The following is a 20,798-nucleotide window of genomic DNA, read 5'->3' on the forward strand; positions in this document are numbered from 1 at the left end:
CGGGTGGCCTGACGCGGCTTGCCGTCTCCTGCAGTGGCGGCAGGACCATCATGGTGGCTGGCGAGCGTTTCCACATGGTGCAGAATGTGTCCATGGCCGTGCACCACATCGGCCGGGAGCCCACGGTGAGGGGGCAAGGGGCAAAGGCAGGTGGGGAGCAGCCCGTGGCCCTGATTGACCAAGCCTCACTCTGCTGCATCTCCCCTATCTCTGCCTCTCTCTCTGTCTCCTGAAACCTCAATCGTCTCTTCCCCATTTCTCCATGTCTGTCTGCCTGTCCCTAACCTTGGCCTTGGCCCTGGCCCTCCCCTCCCAGCTCTGCAAGGTTCTCAACTCCACCCTCATCACCTGCCCATCCCCGGGGGCTCTGAGCAATGCATCGGCACCAGTGGACTTCTTCATCAACGGGCGGGCCTACGCTGACGAGGTGGCGGTGGCCGAGGAGCTGCTGGACCCCGAGGAGGCGCGGCGGGGCGGCAGGTTCCGCCTGGACTACCTCCCTGACCCACAGTTCTCCACGGCCAAGAGGGAGAAGTGGATCAAGCACCACCCCGGGGAGCCGCTCACCCTGGTCATCCATGTGAGTGCCAGCAGGTGCCGGGGCGGGGGCGTGAGTGGGGCCGGGCTCTGCCATGGACCTCAGTGAGCACCCCGACTCTGCTCCCGCAGAAGGAGCAGGACAGCCTGGGGCTCCAGAGCCATGAGTACCGGATCAAGATAGGCCAAGTGGCTTGTGACATCCAGATTGTCTCGGATAGAGTCATCCACTGCTCAGTCAATGAGTCCCTGGGCACAGCCGAGGGGCAGTTGCCCATCACGGTGAGTGAGCGGGGCGCCCCAGGTGGAGGCGGCCCCGGCCGCCAGCCCTGCCCCATCTGCTTGAGTGTCTACCCCTTCCCCGCATGTCAGAGCTAAGCATTTTGGTGCTCAGTAGGTGAGGCAAGGGGAGCAAAGCAGAGCTTTACATCCCCACTTGACAGATGAGGCCCAAGAACTTAGTGACCTGCTTCAGGTCAATGATCGGCCTGGATAGGCCTGATGGGGCTGGACTTTTCAGAGGCCATAAGAAGTTGCCCCTGCTCCACTTAATGCTCCCCCCAGAGGCTGGGCTGCCAGTCACCATGCAGAGTCACAGAGGGGAGGGAAACTGGGGGAGGGCAGAGAGGGCCCAGAAGTGGGACCTTTTCTATGCTGTACCTGCTTGCATGCCTCCTGGGGTGGGGAGCTCCCTCCCTCCCAGGCAGCTCATGCTGCCCAGGACTGCTCTGACCGGGAAAACTCCCTTTCACCCACACCCCGGTCCCAGCTGTGCCCTCTGAATCCTCAGACTCTGCCTGCTCCCTGGCTCCTTGAACAGCCCTCCAGGTGCTTGGCGACAGCAGCTAGGTCCTCTGGCTCCTCCACTGCTCCTCCCAGGCTGTAATAGTAAACAGCGCCCCCTGTACTGAGTGTCCCCTCTCAGGCCGGCCTTGCCCAGCATCCTCTCATTTAGCCCTCATGGCATCCGCAGGAGGTGGGCATGGTTATCTGTGTTATGGACATGGCATCTGAGGTTCAAAGAGGTTAGGGGGCTTGCCCAGGACCCCGCAGCCAGTGAGGAGAGGAGCCAGTGCACAAGGCCAGGGAAGCTACAGCTCCCTCTACCCACCTCCGCACAGATCCAGGTAGGGAACTTCAACCAGACCATCGCCACGCTGCAGCTGGGGGGCAGTGAGACGGCCATCATTGTGTCCATCGTCATCTGCAGTGTCCTACTTCTGCTCTCTGTGGTTGGTAAGGACCCCTTCCCTCCTGACGCCTGGGAGGGTGGCCCTGCCCCGCCTTGTCCCAGCCCCTCTGCACAGCGGCAGAGAGAAGAAAAGGCACGATGGGCTTGGGACACAAGCTTGAGCAAAGGCCTGGTGGCGGGTCACTCACTGACAGCTGTGCCCTGGCTCCAGCTCACGCGGGCCGAGGGGGATAGAGGCTGGGGGGCGCACCGAGTCTGGGCTGTGGGCCCTGGGCGCTTGGCAGAGGAACTTGGAACCTTGTCCTCTAGGTAATAAAGAGCTACTGAGGGAACTTAAAAGAGGGTTGTTCAGGGAAGATTAACCTACATATTTGGTAGGCTACCCCACTCTTAAAATAGTGGTTATGAAAGTGATACAGTTGATTCTTGAACAACGTGGGGGTTAGGGGCACTGACCCCCGCACAGTCAGAAGTCCACAGATAAGTTTTGATTCCCCCAAAACTTAAGTACTGATAACTAAACACTCAAACACATATTTTGTATGTTATATGTATTACATACTGCATTCTTACAACAAAGTAAGCTAGAGAAAAGAAAGTGTCATTAAAGAAATCATAAGGAAGAGGGGACCTGGGTGGCTCAGTCATTAAGCGTCTGCCTTCAGCTCAAGTCATGGTCTCAGGGTCCTGGGATCGAGCCCCGCATCGGGCCCCCTCCTCAGTGGGGAGCCTGCTTCTCCCTCTGCCTGCCGCTCTTCCCCCCTGCTCCTGCACACGTGCTCTCTCTCCCTCTCTCAAATAAATAAAATAATCTTAAAAAAAAAAAAAAAGAAAATCAGAAGGAAGAAAAAATACATTTACAGTTCTTACTGTATTTATTTTTTAAAAATCTGCATCCAAATGGACCCACACAGTTTAAACCCAGTTGTTCAAAGGTCGGCTGCATGCGTGTGTGTGTGTGTGTGTGTGTGTGTGAGATTTCCCCATTCCCCACCCCAGAAAGGGATTATGATGTAATACTGCTGTGTAATCTTTTTTTAAAATATATTTTTATTTTATTTTATTATGTTAGTCACCATACATTACATCATTAGTTTTTGTTGTTGTTGTTGTTGTTTTTATTTATTTGAGACAGAGAGAATGAGAGACAGAGAGCATGAGAGGGAGGAGGGTCAGAGGGAGAAGCAGACTCCCTGCAGAGCAGGGAGCCCGATGCGGGACTCGATCCCGGGACTCCAGGATCATGATCTGAGCCGAAGGCAGTCGCTTAACCAACTGAGCCACCCAGGCGCCCCTACATCATTAGTTTTTGATGTAGTGTTCCACGATTCATTGTTTGTGTATAATACCCAGTGCTCCATGCAGAACATGCCCTCCTTAATACCCATCACCAGGGTAACTCATCCCCTCACCCCCCTCCCCTCTAGAACCCTCAGTTTGTTTCTGAGAGTCCATAGTCTCTCATGGTTCGTGTCCCCCTCCGATTTCCCTCCCTTCATTTTTCCCTTCCTTCTTATGTCCTCCATGCTATTCCTTATGTTCCACAAATAAGTGAAACCATATGATAATTGACTTTCTCTGCTTGACTTATTTCACTTAGCGTGATCTCCTCCAGTCCCATCCATGTTGATGTAAAAGTTGGGTATTCATCCTTTCTGATGGCTGAGTAATATTCCATTGTATATATGGACCACATCTTCTTTATCCATTCATCTGTTGCAGGGCATCTCGGCTCTTACACAGTTTGGCTATTGCGGACATTGCTGCTATGAACACTGGGGTGCATATGGCCCTTCTTTTCACTACATCTGTGTCTTTGGGGTAAATACCCAGTAGTGCAATTGCTGGGTCATAGAGTAGCTCTATTTTTAATTTTTTGAGGAACATCCACACTGTTTTCCAAAGTGGCTGTACCAATTTGCATTCCCACTGACAGTGTAAGAGGGTTCCCCTGCTGTGTAATCTTTTAAATGTTTCATAATTTTTTGATCTTTTAAATGTTTCACAAGTTAACACCTGGTCATTGTGGAAATAATTGAAACTGATAAAAAACAGAAAGAGAACAAAAATCACCCATAATTCTCTCAACCAGGGAAAGTCACTGTTTACCCCTATTTTTGTATTGAATTATAATTGACATACAGTATTATATTAGTTTCAGGTGCGCAACATAGTGATTCAATATTTTTATACAGTTACCTTCTGTTACCTTACAAAGATATTACAATGTTATTGACTATATTCCCTATGTTGTACATTAGGTCCCTGAGGCTTATTTATTTTATAAGTGGAAGTTTATACCTCTTAATTCCCTTTACCTATTTCATCCAATCCCCCACAGCTCCCCTCTGTCAACCACCAGATTGTTCTCTGTATCTATGAGTCTGTTTCTGTTTTGTTTTTTTAGATTTCACATGTAAGTGAAATCACATAGCATTTGTCTTTCTCTGTCTGACTTCATAGCATAATACCCTCTAGGTCCTTCCATGTTGTCACAAATGGCCAGATTTCATTCTTTTTCAAGGCTGAGTAACATTTCATCGTATCTATACACCGCATCTTCTTTATCCATTCATCTATCCGTGGACACTTGGGTTGCTTACATGTCTTGGCTATTATAAATAATGCTGCAGTGAACATATAGATGCATGTATCTTTTTGAATTAGTTATTTCATTTTCTTCAATTAAGTACCCAGAAGTGGAATTGCTGGGTCCTAGTACAGTTGCATTTTTAATCTTTGAGGAACCTCCATACTGTTTTCCACAGTATGATGGCTACATTGATTTACGTGCCCACCAACAGTTTACCAGGGTTCCTTTTTCTCCACAGCCTCAGCAACACTTGTTAATTCTTGTCATTTTGACACCAGCCATTCTGACAGGTGTGAAGTGATATCCCATTGTGGTTGTGATTTGCATTTCCCTGATGATTAGTGATGATGAGCATCTTTTCATGTGTCTGTTGTCCATCTGCCTGTCTTCTTTGGAAAAATGTCTATTTAGGTCCTCTGCCCATTTGTTAATCAGATTGATTGTTTTTTAGTTGTATGAGTCTATATATTTTGGATATCAACGTTTTATTGGCTATATTGTTTGCCAGTATTGTCTTCCATTTATTTAGTAGGTTGCCTTTTTGTTTCGTGGATGGTTTCCTTTGCCATCCAAAAGCTTTTTAGTTTGATGTATTCCATTTATTTTTGCTTCTGCTGCCCTTGCCTGAGGAGACAGATCCAAAAAAAACACTGCTAAGACCGATGTCCAAGAGCTTACTGCCTATGTTTTCTTCTAAAAGTTTTATGGTTTCAAGCCTCCCATTTAAGTCTTTAAATCATTTTGACTTTATTTTTGTATATGGTGTAAGAAAGTGGTCTAATTTCATTCTTTTGCATGTGGCTGTCCAGATTTCCCAACAAATTTATTGAAGAAACTGTCTTTTCCCCCTTGTATATTCTTGCTTCCTTTGTTGAAGATTAATTGGCCATGTAAGTATGAGTTTATTTATAGACTCTATTCTGGTCCATTGATCTCTGTGCCTGGTTTTATGCCAGTACCATACTGTTTTGATTATAATAGCTTTGTGATATAGTTTGAAATCTGGGACCATGATACCTCCTGTTTGTTCTTCTTTCTCAAGATTGCTTTGGCTATTTGGGGTCTTTTGTGGTTCCATTTACATTTTAGGATTACTTATTCTAGTTCTGTGAAAAATGCCACTGGTATTTTGATGGAGATTGCATTGAATCTATAGATTGCTTTGGGTGCTCACTTCGGCAGCACATATATATGGATTGCTTTGGGCAGTATGGGCATTTTAACAATACTTCTAATGTAGGAGCAGGGTATAACTTCCCATTTTTTTGTTTCATCTTCAATTTTTCTCATCAATGTCTTTTAGTTTTCAGAGTACACGTTTTTTACCTCCTTGATTAAATTTATTCCTAGGTATTTTATTCTCTTTGATGCAATTGTAAATGATATTGTTTTATTTCTCTTTCTGAATAGTTATTTATTAGTGTATAGAAACAATAGATTTCTGTGTATTAATATTGTACCCTGTGACTTGACTGAATTTGTTTAGTAGTTGTAATAGTTTTTTGGTGGAGTCTTTAGGGTTTTCTGCATATATTATATCACCTGCAAACAGTGACAGTTTTACTTCTTCTTTTCCAATTTGGGTGCCTTTTATTTCTTTTTCTTGCCTAATTGCTGTGGCTACGACTTCTAAATGCTACGTTGATCAAGATTGGTGAGAATGGGCATCCTTCCTGATCTTAGAGGAAACACTTTCAGTTTTACATCATTGAGTTTGATATTAGCTGCGATCCATCCTATATGGCCTTTATTGTGTTGAGGTACATTCCCTCTATATACCTACTTTGTTGAGAGTTTTTATCATAGATAGATATTGAATTTTGTCAAATTCTTTTTCTGCATCTATTTAGATGATCATATGATTTTTAGCCTTCAATTTTATGTTAATGTGGTGTATCACGTTGTGTGATTTGTGGATGTTAAACCATCCTTTTGTCCCTGCAATGAATCCTACTTGGTCATGGTGTATGATCCTTCTAATGTATTGTTGAATTTGGTTTGGTAATATTTTTTTGCAGATTTTTGCACCTTTGTTCATCAGTGATATTTTTCTCTTTTTTTTTTGTAGTGTCTCTGCCTGGTTTTAGTATGAGAGTAATGCTGGCTTCAAAAATGAGTTTGGAAATGTTCCTTCCTCTTTAATTTTTGGGGTTATGTCAAGAGGATAGGTATTAACTCTTCTTTCTTTCTTTTTTTTTTTTTAAGATTTTATTTATGGGGCACCTGGGTGGCTCAGTTGGTTAAGTGACTGCCTTCGGCTCAGGTCATGATCCTGGAGTCCCGGGATTGAATCCCGCATCAGGCTCCCTGCTCGGCAGGGAGTCTGCTTATCCCTCTGACCCTCCTCCCTCTCATGCTCTCTCTATCTCATTCTCTCTCTCAAATAAATAAATAAAATCTTAAAAAAAAAAGATTTTATTTATTTATTTGACAGAGAGAGAGACACACAGCGAGAGAGGGAACACAAGCAGGGGAGAGGGAGAGGGAGAAGCAGGCTTCCCGCTGAGCAGGGAGCCTGATGCGGGGCTCGATCCCAGGACCCTGGGACCATGACCTGAGCCGAAGGCAGTTGCTTAACGACTGAGCCACCCAGGCGCCCCTTAACTCTTCTTTAAATGTTTGATAGAATTCACCAGTGAAGCCATTTGGACCTGGACTTTTGTTTTAGGGGAGTTTTTTGATTACTGATTTAATTTCATTACTAGCAATCAGTGTATTCAGATTTCCTATTTCATGATTCAGTCTTAGAAGATTGTATATTTCTAGGAATTTGCCCATTTATTCCAAATTGTCTAATTTGTTGGTATATGACTGTATAGTATTCTTGTCTTTTGTATTTCTGTGGTATCAGTTATAATTTCTCTATTTTCATTTCTGATTTAATTTAGTCCTCTTTTTTGTCTTGATGAGCCTGGATAAAGGTTTGTCGATTTTGTTTCTTTTCAAAGAACCAGCTCTTGGTTTCGTTGACCTTTTCTATTACTTTTTAGTCTATTTCATTTATTTCCGCTCTGATCTTTATTTCCTTCCTTCTCCTAACTTTGAGTTTTGTTCTTCTTTTTCTACTTCCTGTAAAGTTAGATCATTTGAGACTTTTCTTGTTTCCTGAGGTATCACTGTAAACTTCCCTCTTAGAATGGTTTTTGCTGTGTCCCAAAGATTTTGGACTGTTTTTTTTTTTCATTTGTCTCAATGTATTTTTTTATTTCCTCTTTGACTTCTTCATTTACCCATTGGTTGTTCAGTAGCATGTTGTTTAGTCTCTACATGTTTGTGCCTTTTCCCATTTTCTTCTTGTAATTAATTTCTAGTTTCATACTGTTGCGGTCAGAAAAAATATTTGATATTACTTCGTTTTCTTAAATTTATTGAGGCTTGTTTTGTGGCCTAATGTGTGACGTATCCTGGAGAATGTTCCATGTGCACTTGAAAAGAATGTGTATTTTGCTGTTTTTGGATGGAATGTTCTGTATGTATCTGTTAAGTTCATCTGGTCCAATGTGTCATTTAAGGATGATTTTCCATATTAATTTTCTGTCTGGGTGATCTATCCATTGATGTAAGTGGGGTGTTAAAGTCCCCTACTCTTATTGTGTTGCTGTCTATTTCTTCCTTTAGGCCTGTTAATATTTGCCTTGTATGTTTAGGTATGTTCAGTGCATTGATCTTTACAAATGTTATAATTCTCTTATCAGATTGACCCCTTTATCATTATGTAGTGTCCTTCTTTGTCTTTTATTACAGTCTTTATTTTAAAGTCTATTTTGTCTGATGTAAGTATTGCTACCCCAGCTTTTTTTTCATTTCCATTTATATGAAACGTGTTTTTCCACCCTTACTTTCAGTCTGTGCGTGTCCTTAGATATGAAGTGAGTCTCTTGTAGGCAGCCTATAGATAGGTTTTTTGTTGTTGTTTTTTTTTTAATCCACTCATCCACCCTATGTCTTTTGATGGGAGAAATCAGTCCATTTATATTTAAAGTAATTATTGATAGGTGTGTACTTACTGTCTTTTCATTAATTGTTTTCTGGCTGTTTTAGTAGTTTCTCTCTGTTCCTTTCTTCTTTTCTCTCTTCCCTGTGGTTTGATAGTTTTCTTTAGTGGTATGTTTAGATTTTTTTTTCTTTTATGTATTTTATATGTTTTTTCTTTGTGGTTACCGTGAGGTTCACATATAATATCTTACGTATATAATGGTCTCTTTTAAGCTGATAGTAAGTTAATTTTGAACACATTCCAGAGCTTTATGTTTTTACTCCCCCATTTTATATATATATATAAATAAAAAATATATATATATATTTTTTAAGATTTATTTATTTATTTTAGAGAAAGAGCAGGAAAGGCAGAGGGAGAGAGAGGATCTCAAGCAGACTCCTCAATGAGCACGGAGCCCGATATGGGGCTCAGTCTCATGACCCTGAGATCACGACCTGAGCCGAAACCAAGAGTCAGACGCTTAAACCAAGACCCAGGCACATCCCCCCAGCATTTTATATTTTTGATGATCACATTTTACATGTTGATTTTATGTATCTTAACTAATTATCGTATTTTAATTAATTTTACTACTTTTGTCTTACCCTTTATACTTGCTTTATCAGTATTTGACCCACTATCTTTATTTTATAATGTTTACCACTATTTTAAAACACACGTACTTCTTTTTATAAGAATGGGACATCAGGATTATTTTCCTGGGTGTTCCCCAACCCCTTCCCCAGTAGGAGGGGAGGACTGCAGGCTGAGGGCACCCGTCCGCCTTCCACACCCCGCCCAGAGGAGGTGGAGAGGAAGCCAGCGGGACCTGTCCCTCCAGGCCCGGGCCCTGTGCACTGCATGTGTCAACCAGTGTTTCCCGAAGGGCTTTCCAGGCCTGACCTGTCTCTCCGCTGCCCGCAGCCCTGTTCGTCTTCTGTACTAAGAGCCGCCGTGCGGAGCGCTACTGGCAGAAGACTCTGCTGCAGATGGAGGAGATGGAATCTCAGATCCGAGAGGAAATCCGGAAAGGTAGCGGGGTGCGGCCCAGGCGGGGCTGTGGACCTTGGCTTTGCCGACTGGGCAATGGGTTCCAGAGCTACTCCCAGCTCCCTGCCAATCCACCAGGCTTTGCCGAGCTGCAGACGGACATGACTGATCTGACCAAGGAGCTGAACCGCAGCCAGGGCATCCCCTTCCTGGAGTATAAGCACTTTGTGACCCGCACCTTCTTCCCTAAGGTCAGCCCACACCCTTGCCAGCCACCTCAGGGGCTCCTTGATCTCTTTCTGAGCCATGCCAACCTAGAGGGCATTTTTAAGCAGATGGGAAAACGTGATGCCACGTGGTCCCCTTGAGCAGTGCATAACCTGCATGCACGCTCACAGCAGCCTTGCCCACCTGCCCTCACCTGCCAAGGGAGGGGGCCCAGTTTTTCCCCTCACTTTTCTTCTCTACTTGTTTGATGTTTGATTGTCCATACGGAAGCCAGCTACTAGCCCCACTCTCCTCCTGGGGTGTAGGGCCTGCCTGTCCTTTCACTGAGGGGGCGAGCAGGGGTGGCCCAGGCTCCCCTAGGCCCCTGGTGCCCCACCTACCTCTCTCAGCACTGGGTCCCTTCCCAGCCAGGCTTTTGGTCTCTACATTCCCTTCTCCTGCCCTCTGGGCTCTGCCTCAAGCCTCCCACCCCTCTTTGTGTTCCAGGGGCTACCTCCTTGTCCCCGCCTTCCCTGCCTGGCCAGAGCATTTATGCTGGTGGCCAGTGACCTGCCTCTTGCCCTCTCCACACTGCTCACCATGCAGCAGCCCTAACAAGGCCATACCGTGGTCCTTGCTGGCCCCTCTGCTCTTTCTCCCACTCCGTGCTCAGCTTCTTTTGCTTCCTCTTAAGCCTCATGCCCTCTTGCATTGCACACCTTGCATCATGAGGTTCTGCTCCTTCCTTTTCCCCCACGAAGCCCCTTGGGCCAGCCCTCCCTGCTTCTCTGGATTCCTAAGGCCCTTGGGCATGGCCTGTTGCCCCTTCTTCCTTTACAAGGTAACCCTTTGCATTTGTTGAGCGGCCCTTGCATGCCAGTCAGGGGAGATCACAGCCCTGCTGAGATGCTGGGGGGTGGTCTACCCCTACAGTGCTCCTCCCTCTATGAAGAACGTTATGTACTGCCCTCGCAGACCCTCAACGCCCAGGGCAGCTCCACGGTGCAGGAGACCCACCCACTGCTGGGAGAGTGGAAGGTGAGTACCCCATGCATGTGCGTGCATATACACACAGGGCTGCCTCAGAGGCACCCCACCCCTCTCTGGGCCTCACTTTCCTGTTCACGGGGAGTTGGGCCTGCCTGTCGTTGGAGTCAGTCATTGGAAGACACTGAGTCCTCCATCCCAGGAGGCATTCAAGGTATAACACCATTCAGGGTGTTAGAAGTGCTGACCCCAAGCCAGGTGGCGAGCGGTGAGGATTGGGCCTTTCTGGACATCCCACTCCACTGCTGCCTAGAGAATGGAAAGCAAGAGGGTCCTAGGCACAGGGACTCTGGGTTACCTCCAGGCACCCTTGACCTTCTCTGAGCCCCCCTTCTCAACTCAACTGAGCCATTATTCCCAATCATGGGGAGTTAAGAGACATCTGTCATGAAAAGGTGGTGAGCTTCCCATTCCAGGAGGCATTCAGAGAGCCATTCAGGGCATTATAAGTGCTGACTCCGAGGCCAGGCAGAGGCGCCAGACCCCTGTGGACAGCACCGATTGCTTCCGCAGATCCCGGAGAGCTGCCGGCCCAACATGGAAGAGGGGATCAGCCTGTTCTCCTCGTTGCTCAACAACAAGCACTTCCTCATTGTCTTCGTGCATGCGCTGGAGCAGCAGAAAGACTTTGCAGTGCGTGACAGGTCAGGCTGCGAGGCTCTGGGAGAGGGACGGGCCCGCTGGAGGCCACACAGCCTGTCCTGGCTTGGCCCGGCCAGACCCAAGCCCGGGACAGTTTGCAAATCGCCTTGCCTGCTGGGCAGTAGGCATCCACCCAGGACCGGGCCCCCACATGCCTCCCTTTCCTGGGCCTGGATGCCCAAGATAGGAGCCCGCAGGCACGGTGGTTGCCGTGGCCGTTAGAGAAGGTGGCCCTTTCTCCGGGTGGGTGTGAGCTGCGTTCACCCACACAGACATACCTGGGGCCGCCAGGTCCATGAGGCAGCGCCGGAACCCCACACCACACACGCTGCGGGTCCCGGGGCCCGGTGCTGATGCCCTGCGCCCCCCGCAGGTGCAGCCTGGCCTCCCTGCTGACCATCGCGCTCCACGGCAAGCTGGAGTACTACACGGGCATCATGAAGGAGCTGCTGGTGGACCTCATCGACGCCTCGGCCGCCAAGAACCCGAAGCTCATGCTGCGGCGCACGGAGTCCGTGGTTGAGAAGATGCTCACCAACTGGATGTCCATCTGCATGTACAGCTGCCTGCGGGTGAGGCGGGGCCGAGCCCGCCCCCTGCCAAGCCTTCGCTAGGGCGAGCGTCATGTATCTGACTTGGTTTCCTCCTCACGCCAGCTCCGTCCGGAGGGGTCCTCACGCCCTTTGTGCAGATGAGGAAAGGGGCTCAGGGAGCAGGGACAGGCCTCTAGGGTCCATTATACAGCTCAGGGAAGGCCTGGCTTCCCGCAAGGGCTCAAAGCACTCTCCAGGGGCTTTGTTCCAGATAGTTTTCTTTTTTTTTTTTATTAATTTTTTTTTTTTTTTTTTAATTTGAGAGAGACAGAGATAGTGAGATAGAGAGCACAAGTGGGGAGGAGAGGGAGAAGCAGGCTCCCCACAGAGCAGGGAGCCCGATGCGGGACTCGATCCCAGGACCCTGGGATCATGACCTGAGCCGAAGGCAGACGCTTAACCGACTGTGACACCCAGGCGCCCCCAGATAGTTTTCTTATTCATCAACCCCCCCCTCCCCTTGTGTGCCTTTGGGCCCGGCTCTGGGTTCAGATGATAGATCAGGCCCAGTCCTAGCCCTTAAGACTCCCCCGGGCTTAGAGGAGACAGATGCAGAAATAACAATTAAAATACAGAGCAATAAAGGCCACAGAGTGGCGCTCAAGCGCTGAGGCCTTGGACCCGGCTGGAGGGATCAAGGTGGCTTCCTGGAGGAGGCCCTAAGCTCAGGTCTGAGGGCTTAGTAGGAGGGCAGGGGTATGAGGCCCAGCCTGGCCCAAGATGCTCTCCGCTCACCAACCTGGGAATTGAGACCACATCCTGTGTTCTGGTTCCACCTAAACTCACCCCGGGCGGCTTAGCAGAGTCAAGGACTTTGGAGGCAGCTGATCCGGGGTTCGAGTCTAGCTCTGCTATTTCCACCCTGGGTGACCCTGGGCAGGTTGACTGTCCTCTCTGAGCCTCAGCAGTGAGGATGACATCCCATACCGGGAAGAGTTGCTGGGATGACCGAATGAATGTGCCTGCCCACAGCCAGTGGTTTTCTGCCTCAGAGTCCACGGAGACACTGAGGGTGGGGGACGGGAGGTGGGGGGAGATGGGGAGAATGGCACTAGGATCCCAAAGTGGGGGTGTTACCCAGGCAGCCATGGAGGTGTTGGTGCAGGGGGGTGGGGAAAGTGTTCCAGATGGGGGCCACAGCATGGCCAAAGGCTTGGGGGCTGGAATATGGAGGGTGGGCAGCGAGGCAGTGGGGGCTGGGCTGGGCAGGCTGGGCCTCAGCCCCTGACAGCCCCGTGCCCACCCCAGGAAACAGTTGGGGAGCCATTCTTCCTGCTCCTGTGTGCCATCAAGCAGCAGATCAACAAGGGCTCCATTGATGCCATCACAGGCAAGGCCCGCTACACGCTCAACGAGGAGTGGCTACTGCGGGAGAACATTGAGGCCAAGCCCCGGGTGAGTCGGGCGGCTGGGCGGCCAGGTGGGAACCATCTCCCAGGCCGGCTGGGAGGGGGATCCTCATGCTCGGAGCACCCTGACCCTGATCATGCCCAGCCGCCCTGGGCAGGTTGTTGCCCTGCCTGGGGCCCAGGGTAGTAATGGGAGGAGCTTGCTGACTGTCTCCTCCTCTCTCGTGCAGAACCTGAATGTGTCCTTCCAGGGCTGCGGCATGGACTCGCTGAGTGTGCGGGCCATGGATACGGACACGCTGACACAGGTGAAAGAGAAGATTCTGGAAGCCTTCTGCAAGAATGTGCCCTACTCTCAGTGGCCACGTGCGGAGGACGTTGACCTCGGTGGGCAGGGGTGGGGTGCCGGGCCTCAGCATTGGGCTACTCCAGCGGGAACTGTCCCCCGCCTTGGTTGCATACTCCTTTCACTCAGGAAATGTACATTGATTGTGTCCCTGGGGACATGGAGATGATTAGATAAGGTGCCCATCACGAAGGAGCTCCCATTCTGGCAGGGAGATGGGTACTGCAGTGTGAGCAAGCTGCAGACAACAGCAAAAAGTATTCAGGAAAAGCTTGCTCAAGGAGGGGCAATAGGAATGGGTTTTGAAGGATGCATAGGAGTTCTGGTTGGGCCAAAAAGCTGCCATTTGTTCTATGATCACAGGCCCTGTTCCAAGCACGAGGTTGTGATAATAAATGGGCACAGTGACTGTTCAGAGCAGGGAGCTCACTGGTTCTGGCCTGCAGGGGCCGGGATAGGTTATGAGATGAGGTTGGGTAGGCACTCAGTCACCCAGAGCCTGGAAGGGCAGAGTCAGTACCTAGGGATCACATACTTTCCATGACTCTCATTGTCCTTTTCACAGGTGGTACCTTTTCTTATTTCATCAGCAATAGTAAAGTAACAACCTCAAGGATGAGGACACTGCCAGACTTCCTGCTCTGTGCCCACCACCACCCTCTCCTCTGGATCTTTTTTCTCCTCCTCATTTTACTCATGGAAAAATACAGGCTCAGAGAGAGGCACAGCTTGCCCTAGGTTCCACAGAGAGAGCCAGAGGTCTCTCCCTGTGTGGGCCAGGCTGGTGCTGCCCCCTCCAGCCAGCTCCCTGTCCCTGATACCCTGTTCCCTGCCCCCCAGAGTGGTTCGCCTCAAGCACGCAGAGCTATATCCTCCGGGACCTGGATGACACCTCAGTGGTAGAAGATGGCCGCAAGAAGCTCAACACACTGGCCCACTACAAGGTGGGGTCCCCAGCCCTACCCATCCCCCCCCTTGAACCCTCCCTAACCTCTGACCTCTGACCTTGGCCTCTCCCCTCCTGTCAGATCCCTGAAGGTGCCTCCCTGGCCATGAGCCTCACAGACAAGAAGGACAACACACTGGGCCGAGGTAGCACCGGTGGACAAGGGGAGGGGGTCAGGCCAGGCTTTGGCCCCTTCTGAGCAGCCCTAATTGGGAAACTGAGGCTTTAAGAGGCAGGGCTGGGCTGGGCTATGGTCTCCTTGGTTGGGGCAAGGACCAGGCCAGGCCCCTCTGCCCCAGTACTATTTGGGCAGGGCCTGCCGCCAGGCCTCCTCCGGCTGGGATCCTGCGGGCAGCCAGAGAGAGGCCCCAGGAGGGCGGGATGTTTCAAGAGGTCTGGGAAGCTGCCAGGCTGGAGGGGGAGACTGGCATGGCCATCCGGGCTTTGGCCTGGGTCCCTGCCTCAATCCCACCCCCCATCCGCACCCTCAGGCTCCCGGGCCTTGCTGCCCAGCTGCCAGGCATGGGGTCCTAGGCTCCTTTGGTCAGAGGGTCCCCTGCTAAGGTCAGGAGCAGGATCTTGGGTCTCTCCCTGCCGTTTACGAGGTCTGGGCTGGCAGGAGCTCTGGGCTGGGCGGTGGAGGGGGTGAGGGCAGCCATCTTGCCCCCCTGTGGGGGTCTCCCCCATGTCCCTCTGTTCCTCCTTGTGTACATCTGTCTCTCATGGCCTTTTTCTCTCGGTCTCATTTTCTATGTGTCTCTCTGGATCTGTCTCTCCCCTCTTCCTCTGTTTGCATTTTTCTGTCTCTCTCACTCTCACTTTCTCCAGGTATTGCTTTGGATCTCTCGCTCTCTGCCGCTCTCCACTTTTCTGTCTCCATTTCGGTTTCTCTCTCTCCCCCCTCCTCTCTCTTGTTTATTTATTGTTTTCCCTCTCACAGTGAAAGACTTGGACACAGAGAAGTATTTCCATCTGGTAAGTGCCCGGCCTCTGGCCCTGGGGGTGCCCGCCCTCGCTGGGTGTGGACTTGGCTTCCTGCCACCCTGGGGCTCTGGGGAGAGTACTCCCAGGCTCTGGGAAAGGCCAGGGATTGGGGAGCAGGGAGGGGTCCCTCCTCCTTATGTGCCACGAAGTGTCCATGGAGCCAGGTACCTGTGGGTCGCAGGATAGGACCTCCCACAGGACGGCCCAGGATGGTGCCGGGCGCTGGACTGACCACTGCCCCGGCCTCCCAGGTGTTGCCCACGGACGAGCTGGCAGAGCCCAAGAAGTCCCACCGGCAGAGCCACCGCAAGAAGGTGCTACCGGAGATCTACCTGACTCGCCTCCTGTCCACCAAGGTGGGCCTGGCCTCTTCTCCCCATCAGCTGCGCCCATGCCAGGGTGTTGGGGGGAGCTCTTCTTCTGCGGGGCTGGATGAGCTCCCCATGCAAGAGGCTCAGGTCTTCGCGTTGCTCCTGAGGAGGGGTTTGCTCACAGCCGTGAAAGGTGCCTGACAGACAACTTCTGTACTAGCCAACGTGATAGGACAGCAGAGGCCCAGGGGGGTCAGTGCTGTCCCTGAGGTCACACAGCTCAGGTGGCAGAGTCATCACCCCGGCGCTGCCAGTTCCCCAACTCTGTGCCTCAGTGTCTGGATCAGTCCTTACAGTACCTCTGGGAGGAGGATTCCACTAACCCATTTCACAGACAAGAAAACCAGGGCCCGGAGAGGTTAGGTGACCATCCTGACGGTACATGGCTTTCCCATTCACCAGCCCAAGCACTTTGGGCTCCCTGGGGCTGCCAGAGGTGCCCACTCACCCTCCCCAAGTGGTCCTGGGCTGACGGCAGCCACCCCACTCCTCTGCAGGGCACACTGCAGAAGTTTCTGGATGACCTGTTCAAGGCCATCCTGAGCATCCGTGAGGACAAACCCCCACTGGCTGTCAAGTACTTCTTTGACTTCCTGGAGGAGCAGGCTGAGAAGAGGGGGATCTCCGATCCTGACACTCTGCACATCTGGAAGACCAACAGGTTGGTGGGCCAAGGGTGTGTGGGCAGGCAGGGAGGGATGCGTAGCTTCATCATTCCCGTGTGGGTAGCACTCGTGCAGGGCTTCAGAGCCTGGCCTCTCAGCCCACCTGCCCAGATTCAGTCCCTGTTTTGCCACTTCCTAGCTGTGTGACCGTGGGTAAGTGACTTCACCTCACTCTGCTTTAGTCTTCCCAGCTGTAAAACCAGGGGGATAAAAAGGAATCCACCTTAACTGTAAGAATTAACCAAAAGCAAGCATGGTAGAACTTTTGCCCTTAGCATCATCTCTCTCCTCCACTCCTCTTGGGTGGGTACCATCAGCTCCATTTTATAGATGAGAACAATGAGGCTCACAGAGAAGTGCCTGCCCAAGGTCAGGCGGCCCTCGCAGGGGCAGAACCAAGCTCAAACCCACGTGATCTGACTCCCATACCCAGTCCGGAGCCTTCCTTTAAGGCGTGTCTTTCTTAGCTTTCTGGGTCACAGAACCCCACAACTTATTGAGAACTTCAGCCTGAACCTCAGGAGATGTGACACAGCCTAGAAGTTTCTGTGCCGTTGCAGGGGCTTCTCAGAGCTCTGGTGGCGGGGGGTTGTCCATGCCCTTCGGGCTGCTGAGTCACTGCGTGGCCCTGGGGTGGGGGTATTACCAATCCTCTCTGGCCTCCTGAGGCCAAGGCCAAGAATCCAGACCCCGCCCTCCCCCAGCCCTTTCTGGCTGCTCCATGGCCCCGGCTAATGGTGGACTTCCTGCTGCTGGGCAAGGGCTGGAGGGAGGAGCTGTGTGCTGCCAGGCAGGGCGGGGTTGAGCGGGGGGGTTCTTCTAATGAGAACCAGGACCGGGCTTGAGGCTCCCCTGTGAGAACAGCAGGCTCTGTGGGGGCTGGGGGCAGGCGTGAAGGTAGCCGGGCCCTGCAATGCCTGCCCTGGCATCCTGTCCCGAGGCATGCAGCAACCTCAGCTCTTCGCCCCTCTGTGGCCCCACCCGGCAGGGATGGCCGTCCACCCCCTTTGTGGATGAGCACACTGAGGTTCTGTCTTGGGGGGAAGCCTCTCTGGCCTAGAGGGGTAAAGCCAGCCTGGCCTCGGCGCCTGGCTGCCTCCCTCCCGCAGCCCCCCTCAGTGACCCCTCCCTTTGCTGCCCGACCCTCTGGGCGGGCTCACGGTGCCTCCATCACCCCCATCCCACAGCCTTCCTCTCCGGTTCTGGGTGAACATCCTGAAAAACCCCCAGTTTGTCTTCGACATCGACAAGACGGACCACATCGACGCCTGCCTCTCTGTCATTGCTCAGGCTTTCATTGATGCCTGCTCCATCTCGGACCTGCAGCTGGGCAAGGTCTGCCGCTCTGGGGCTGGCTGCCCACGGGCTGGGCGGGAAGAGGGGGCCCATGGCTCTTTCTGGGAGGGGACCCCAAGGAGCTCAGGTTTGGGGGGCATGGGATGAATGGGGACCTTCCAACTGGGGCATCTAGATGCCCAGAACCTGGCCCCGGTGGTCAGAAACTCTGCACCCGCCTCAGTTGTGCTCAGCACCACCTTCCAACATTTAGGCCCTAGAGCCAGGCCCCGGGAAGCCAGTAGCAAGGTGGGAAATCAGCGTGGTCAGGTGCAACATCATGAGAGTCAGCCAGGCTCCCAGCAGCAGGCCTGCTGGTCAAGAGCCCTCCAAGTGGGCACTGAGTGAAGGAGTGGGCAGGGGGGGAACAGGCGACCGAGACCTCTGAGCTGCACACAGGAAGGACATCCCTGAGACCTGTCTGCAGGGAGAGGACCTGGCTGGCTTTAGAGCCGGGAAGAGGAGGGAGAACGGCCTTCTAGGCAGAGGGAAGTACCTGGCCAGGGGCAGGGAGGCATGAGAGCGTGGATGCTGCGAACATTAGTGAGATGGTCTAATGAGATCCGGCAGTGCAGGGTGGTGGGTGCCCGGCCCTGCCGTCAGCCCCAGACTTTCAGAGGCCATGAGAGAGAGAATGCCATCACTTCTCACATACAGCCTCCGCAGGCAGGATGCCTGTGACAAAGCCCTGTGAGCGTACTTGGCACGTTTTGCTTTCGGGCGTTGGAAACATACAGTGGGAAATGTTCCACTGAGCCAGCGATCAGGCTTCCAGCAACCCTCGCCACCAAGACCCACAACCCTAAGCAAGGATCTTAAACGAAACAGCCCGCAGGCAACGAAGAGCTGGCCCACAGCCCGTGCACCTTTCCCCCTAAAGGAAGCAGGTCCCCCTTCAGGTCATCCCCTGACAGTGCCCTAGAAAGTAGGGCGGGGGTTCTGTGCCAAAGGGCAGCACAGGGAGGGGTGAAGAGCCCCCGCCTGGTCCAAAGCCTGCTGCGATGGGGCCGGTTGTCTGGCAGTGGGGACGTGCACTGGTCCAGAAACAGGTCTGGTCTCCAGCCGCCGCCTTATCCCCGCCCCTCCTCTCTGCCCAGGATTCGCCGACCAACAAGCTCCTGTACGCCAAGGAGATCCCCGAGTACCGGAAGATCGTGCAGCGCTACTACAAACAGATCCACGACCTGACGCCACTCAGCGAGCAGGAGATGAACGCGCACCTGGCCGAGGAGTCGCGGGTGCGGCTGGCTCCAGAGGGGCCTTGTGGGCGCAGGGGTGGGAGCTGACTTCCCGGGAGGGGCTGTGGGAAGCTGGGGCTTTGTGTGTAACACCCCCACCCCCCGGGCTGGGCTGGAGGGTGGGGTAACCCCCTCCCCCCTCCCGCCTTCTCCCTTGTAGAAATACCAGAACGAGTTCAACACCAACGTGGCCATGGCTGAGATTTATAAATACGCCAAGAGGTATCGCACACAGGTGGGTACCCTGATGTGAGGCACCCACCCTGGGGCCCGCGGTGCCCCCCTCTCAGCCCCGTCCACCTCCTCTCTGCTCAGGAAAGCCCCAGGAGAGGCTCAGGCTCACGTAGTCACATCTTGGAACATTTGCGCGTTAGGGGCCGGTTGCCAGCCGTAGAAATCCAGGCAGTGTTGTCTCCCCGCCCCCCGGCCCCTTGCTCCCCCCTCAGATCATGACCGCGCTGGAGGCGAACCCCACTGCCCGGAGGACCCAGCTGCAACACAAGTTCGAGCAGGTGGTGGCTCTGATGGAGGACAACATCTATGAGTGCTACAGCGAGGCCTGAGCCTGGGGGAGACGCACCGCCCTTGACTTCACTTTGTGCCCCGTGCCTCGGGCTCCAGCTGGGAAAGGACTGAGCAGGGTCGGCTTCGGGGGGCGGTGGGGGGGAATGGAGGGGCTTCTCTGAGCCAGGCAGAGGAGCTCCCAGTCCCGGGCCCCTCGGGCCCCTCTGTCCCCTCCCACCTGTCCCTCAGATCTGATCTCTGGACTGGGGACTTGGAAGCCACAGCCAGCCCCTGGTGAGGCTCCCGCCACCCCCCGAGCGCAGCCTGGACGGAGCCCCCAGCTCTGCCGCTGAGAGGCCTGCCCCCCCAGGGCCCAGCGCCCTCCGGCAGAGACGAGCCCCCGGCCCACGGGCCGCAGCCAGAAACACTACCTCATCCAATGTGGCGGAGGGGAGGCCTCCTTGAACCAGCCCTCGAGTGGTTTCTGCTTCAACCACCAAAATGTTCTCTCCGGCTTCGGTCACCCAGAGAGGACCGTGGCGACACACGGTTTCGAGCGGCTGCCGGTGGAGGCTCTGTGTGCTCTCCCACAAGCCGGGGGTGGGCAGAGGACCAGGGCCCAGGTGCTGAGCGCTGCTGGGCTGGGGGGAGGGACAGGGGCTAAGTCGTACCAAGGCTGTAGCTGGGCTACTTGATCTTGCTGGAAGTGTTTCTAAAGATAGCACCACCTTTTTTTTTTTTTTTTAAAGCTTTTATATATTAAAAAACTTATCACGCGCCAACTGTGAATAGCTGCCGCTTGTGCAGAGGACCTGGGGAGGGGTCCCCAGGGGCTCCCACCACAACACTGGAAAGAACTGTTCCAGAGGACAGGCAGACCTGGCAGAGACACCCCCCCACCGCCGGCCGCCAAACCCAAGGCCCTGAAAAAATCACCCATTCTGTTCCTGTCAGAAGCCACCCTCCGTGGCTGAGCCGGCTCCCCCCGCAGCAGACCCAGCCAGCACTGGGACTGGCTCCGAGCCCACGGGGGCTGGGCTGGAGGGGGTGGCTGGGAAGCTCTGGAACCTTCTTTGTAATAAAAGCCTGATGGGAAAAGCTGCTGTGGGCTCCAGCCTTTATCCTGAGATGGCCAAGGAGGGAAACGTGTGCTCGTAGTAGAAAGGAGAGGGGCAGCTGGGTGTAGAGCCCCGCCTCGGCCATGCTCCTGCGTGCGGTTTGGGCAGATACCGGACTTAGCCCCGGGGAGGCAGTGGCACGGTTCAGTGGGACCAGGTCTG

At 52.6% G+C, this 20,798-nt stretch overlaps 1 protein-coding gene across 5 annotated transcripts in view; it reads left to right on the forward strand.

Moving 5' to 3' along the window:
- The window catches only part of PLXND1 (plexin D1), a 58,165-nt gene extending 37,546 nt beyond the window's left edge, over positions 1-20,619 (forward strand). For 2 of the 5 annotated variants that reach the window (XM_045904299.3, XM_045904301.3), the window contains exons 17-36: positions 35-125; positions 317-580; positions 670-819; positions 1,659-1,773; positions 9,226-9,333; positions 9,430-9,542; positions 10,432-10,536; positions 11,059-11,189; positions 11,561-11,759; positions 13,029-13,175; positions 13,360-13,516; positions 14,316-14,419; positions 14,504-14,567; positions 15,362-15,396; positions 15,657-15,761; positions 16,274-16,437; positions 17,629-17,776; positions 18,874-19,014; positions 19,175-19,249; positions 19,461-20,619. In XM_045904299.3, the coding sequence (XP_045760255.2) occupies positions 35-125; positions 317-580; positions 670-819; positions 1,659-1,773; positions 9,226-9,333; positions 9,430-9,542; positions 10,432-10,536; positions 11,059-11,189; positions 11,561-11,759; positions 13,029-13,175; positions 13,360-13,516; positions 14,316-14,419; positions 14,504-14,567; positions 15,362-15,396; positions 15,657-15,761; positions 16,274-16,437; positions 17,629-17,776; positions 18,874-19,014; positions 19,175-19,249; positions 19,461-19,577 (2,533 nt within the window). In that variant the 3' untranslated portion in view covers positions 19,578-20,619. The remainder of the gene's footprint in view (positions 1-34; positions 126-316; positions 581-669; positions 820-1,658; positions 1,774-9,225; positions 9,334-9,429; positions 9,543-10,431; positions 10,537-11,058; positions 11,190-11,560; positions 11,760-13,028; positions 13,176-13,359; positions 13,517-14,315; positions 14,420-14,503; positions 14,568-15,361; positions 15,397-15,656; positions 15,762-16,273; positions 16,438-17,628; positions 17,777-18,873; positions 19,015-19,174; positions 19,250-19,460) is intronic. The other 3 variants (XR_010411659.1, XM_064591885.1, XM_045904302.3) reach the window with 3 other exon arrangements.
- The last annotated feature ends 179 nt before the right edge of the window (positions 20,620-20,798 follow it).

The sequence above is a fragment of the Mirounga angustirostris genome, unplaced genomic scaffold (genome assembly GCF_029215605.1).
Source record: "Mirounga angustirostris isolate CCGP_5_RB_7025 unplaced genomic scaffold, mMirAng1.0.hap1 SCAF_1, whole genome shotgun sequence".
Taxonomy (NCBI): Eukaryota; Metazoa; Chordata; class Mammalia; order Carnivora; family Phocidae; genus Mirounga; species Mirounga angustirostris.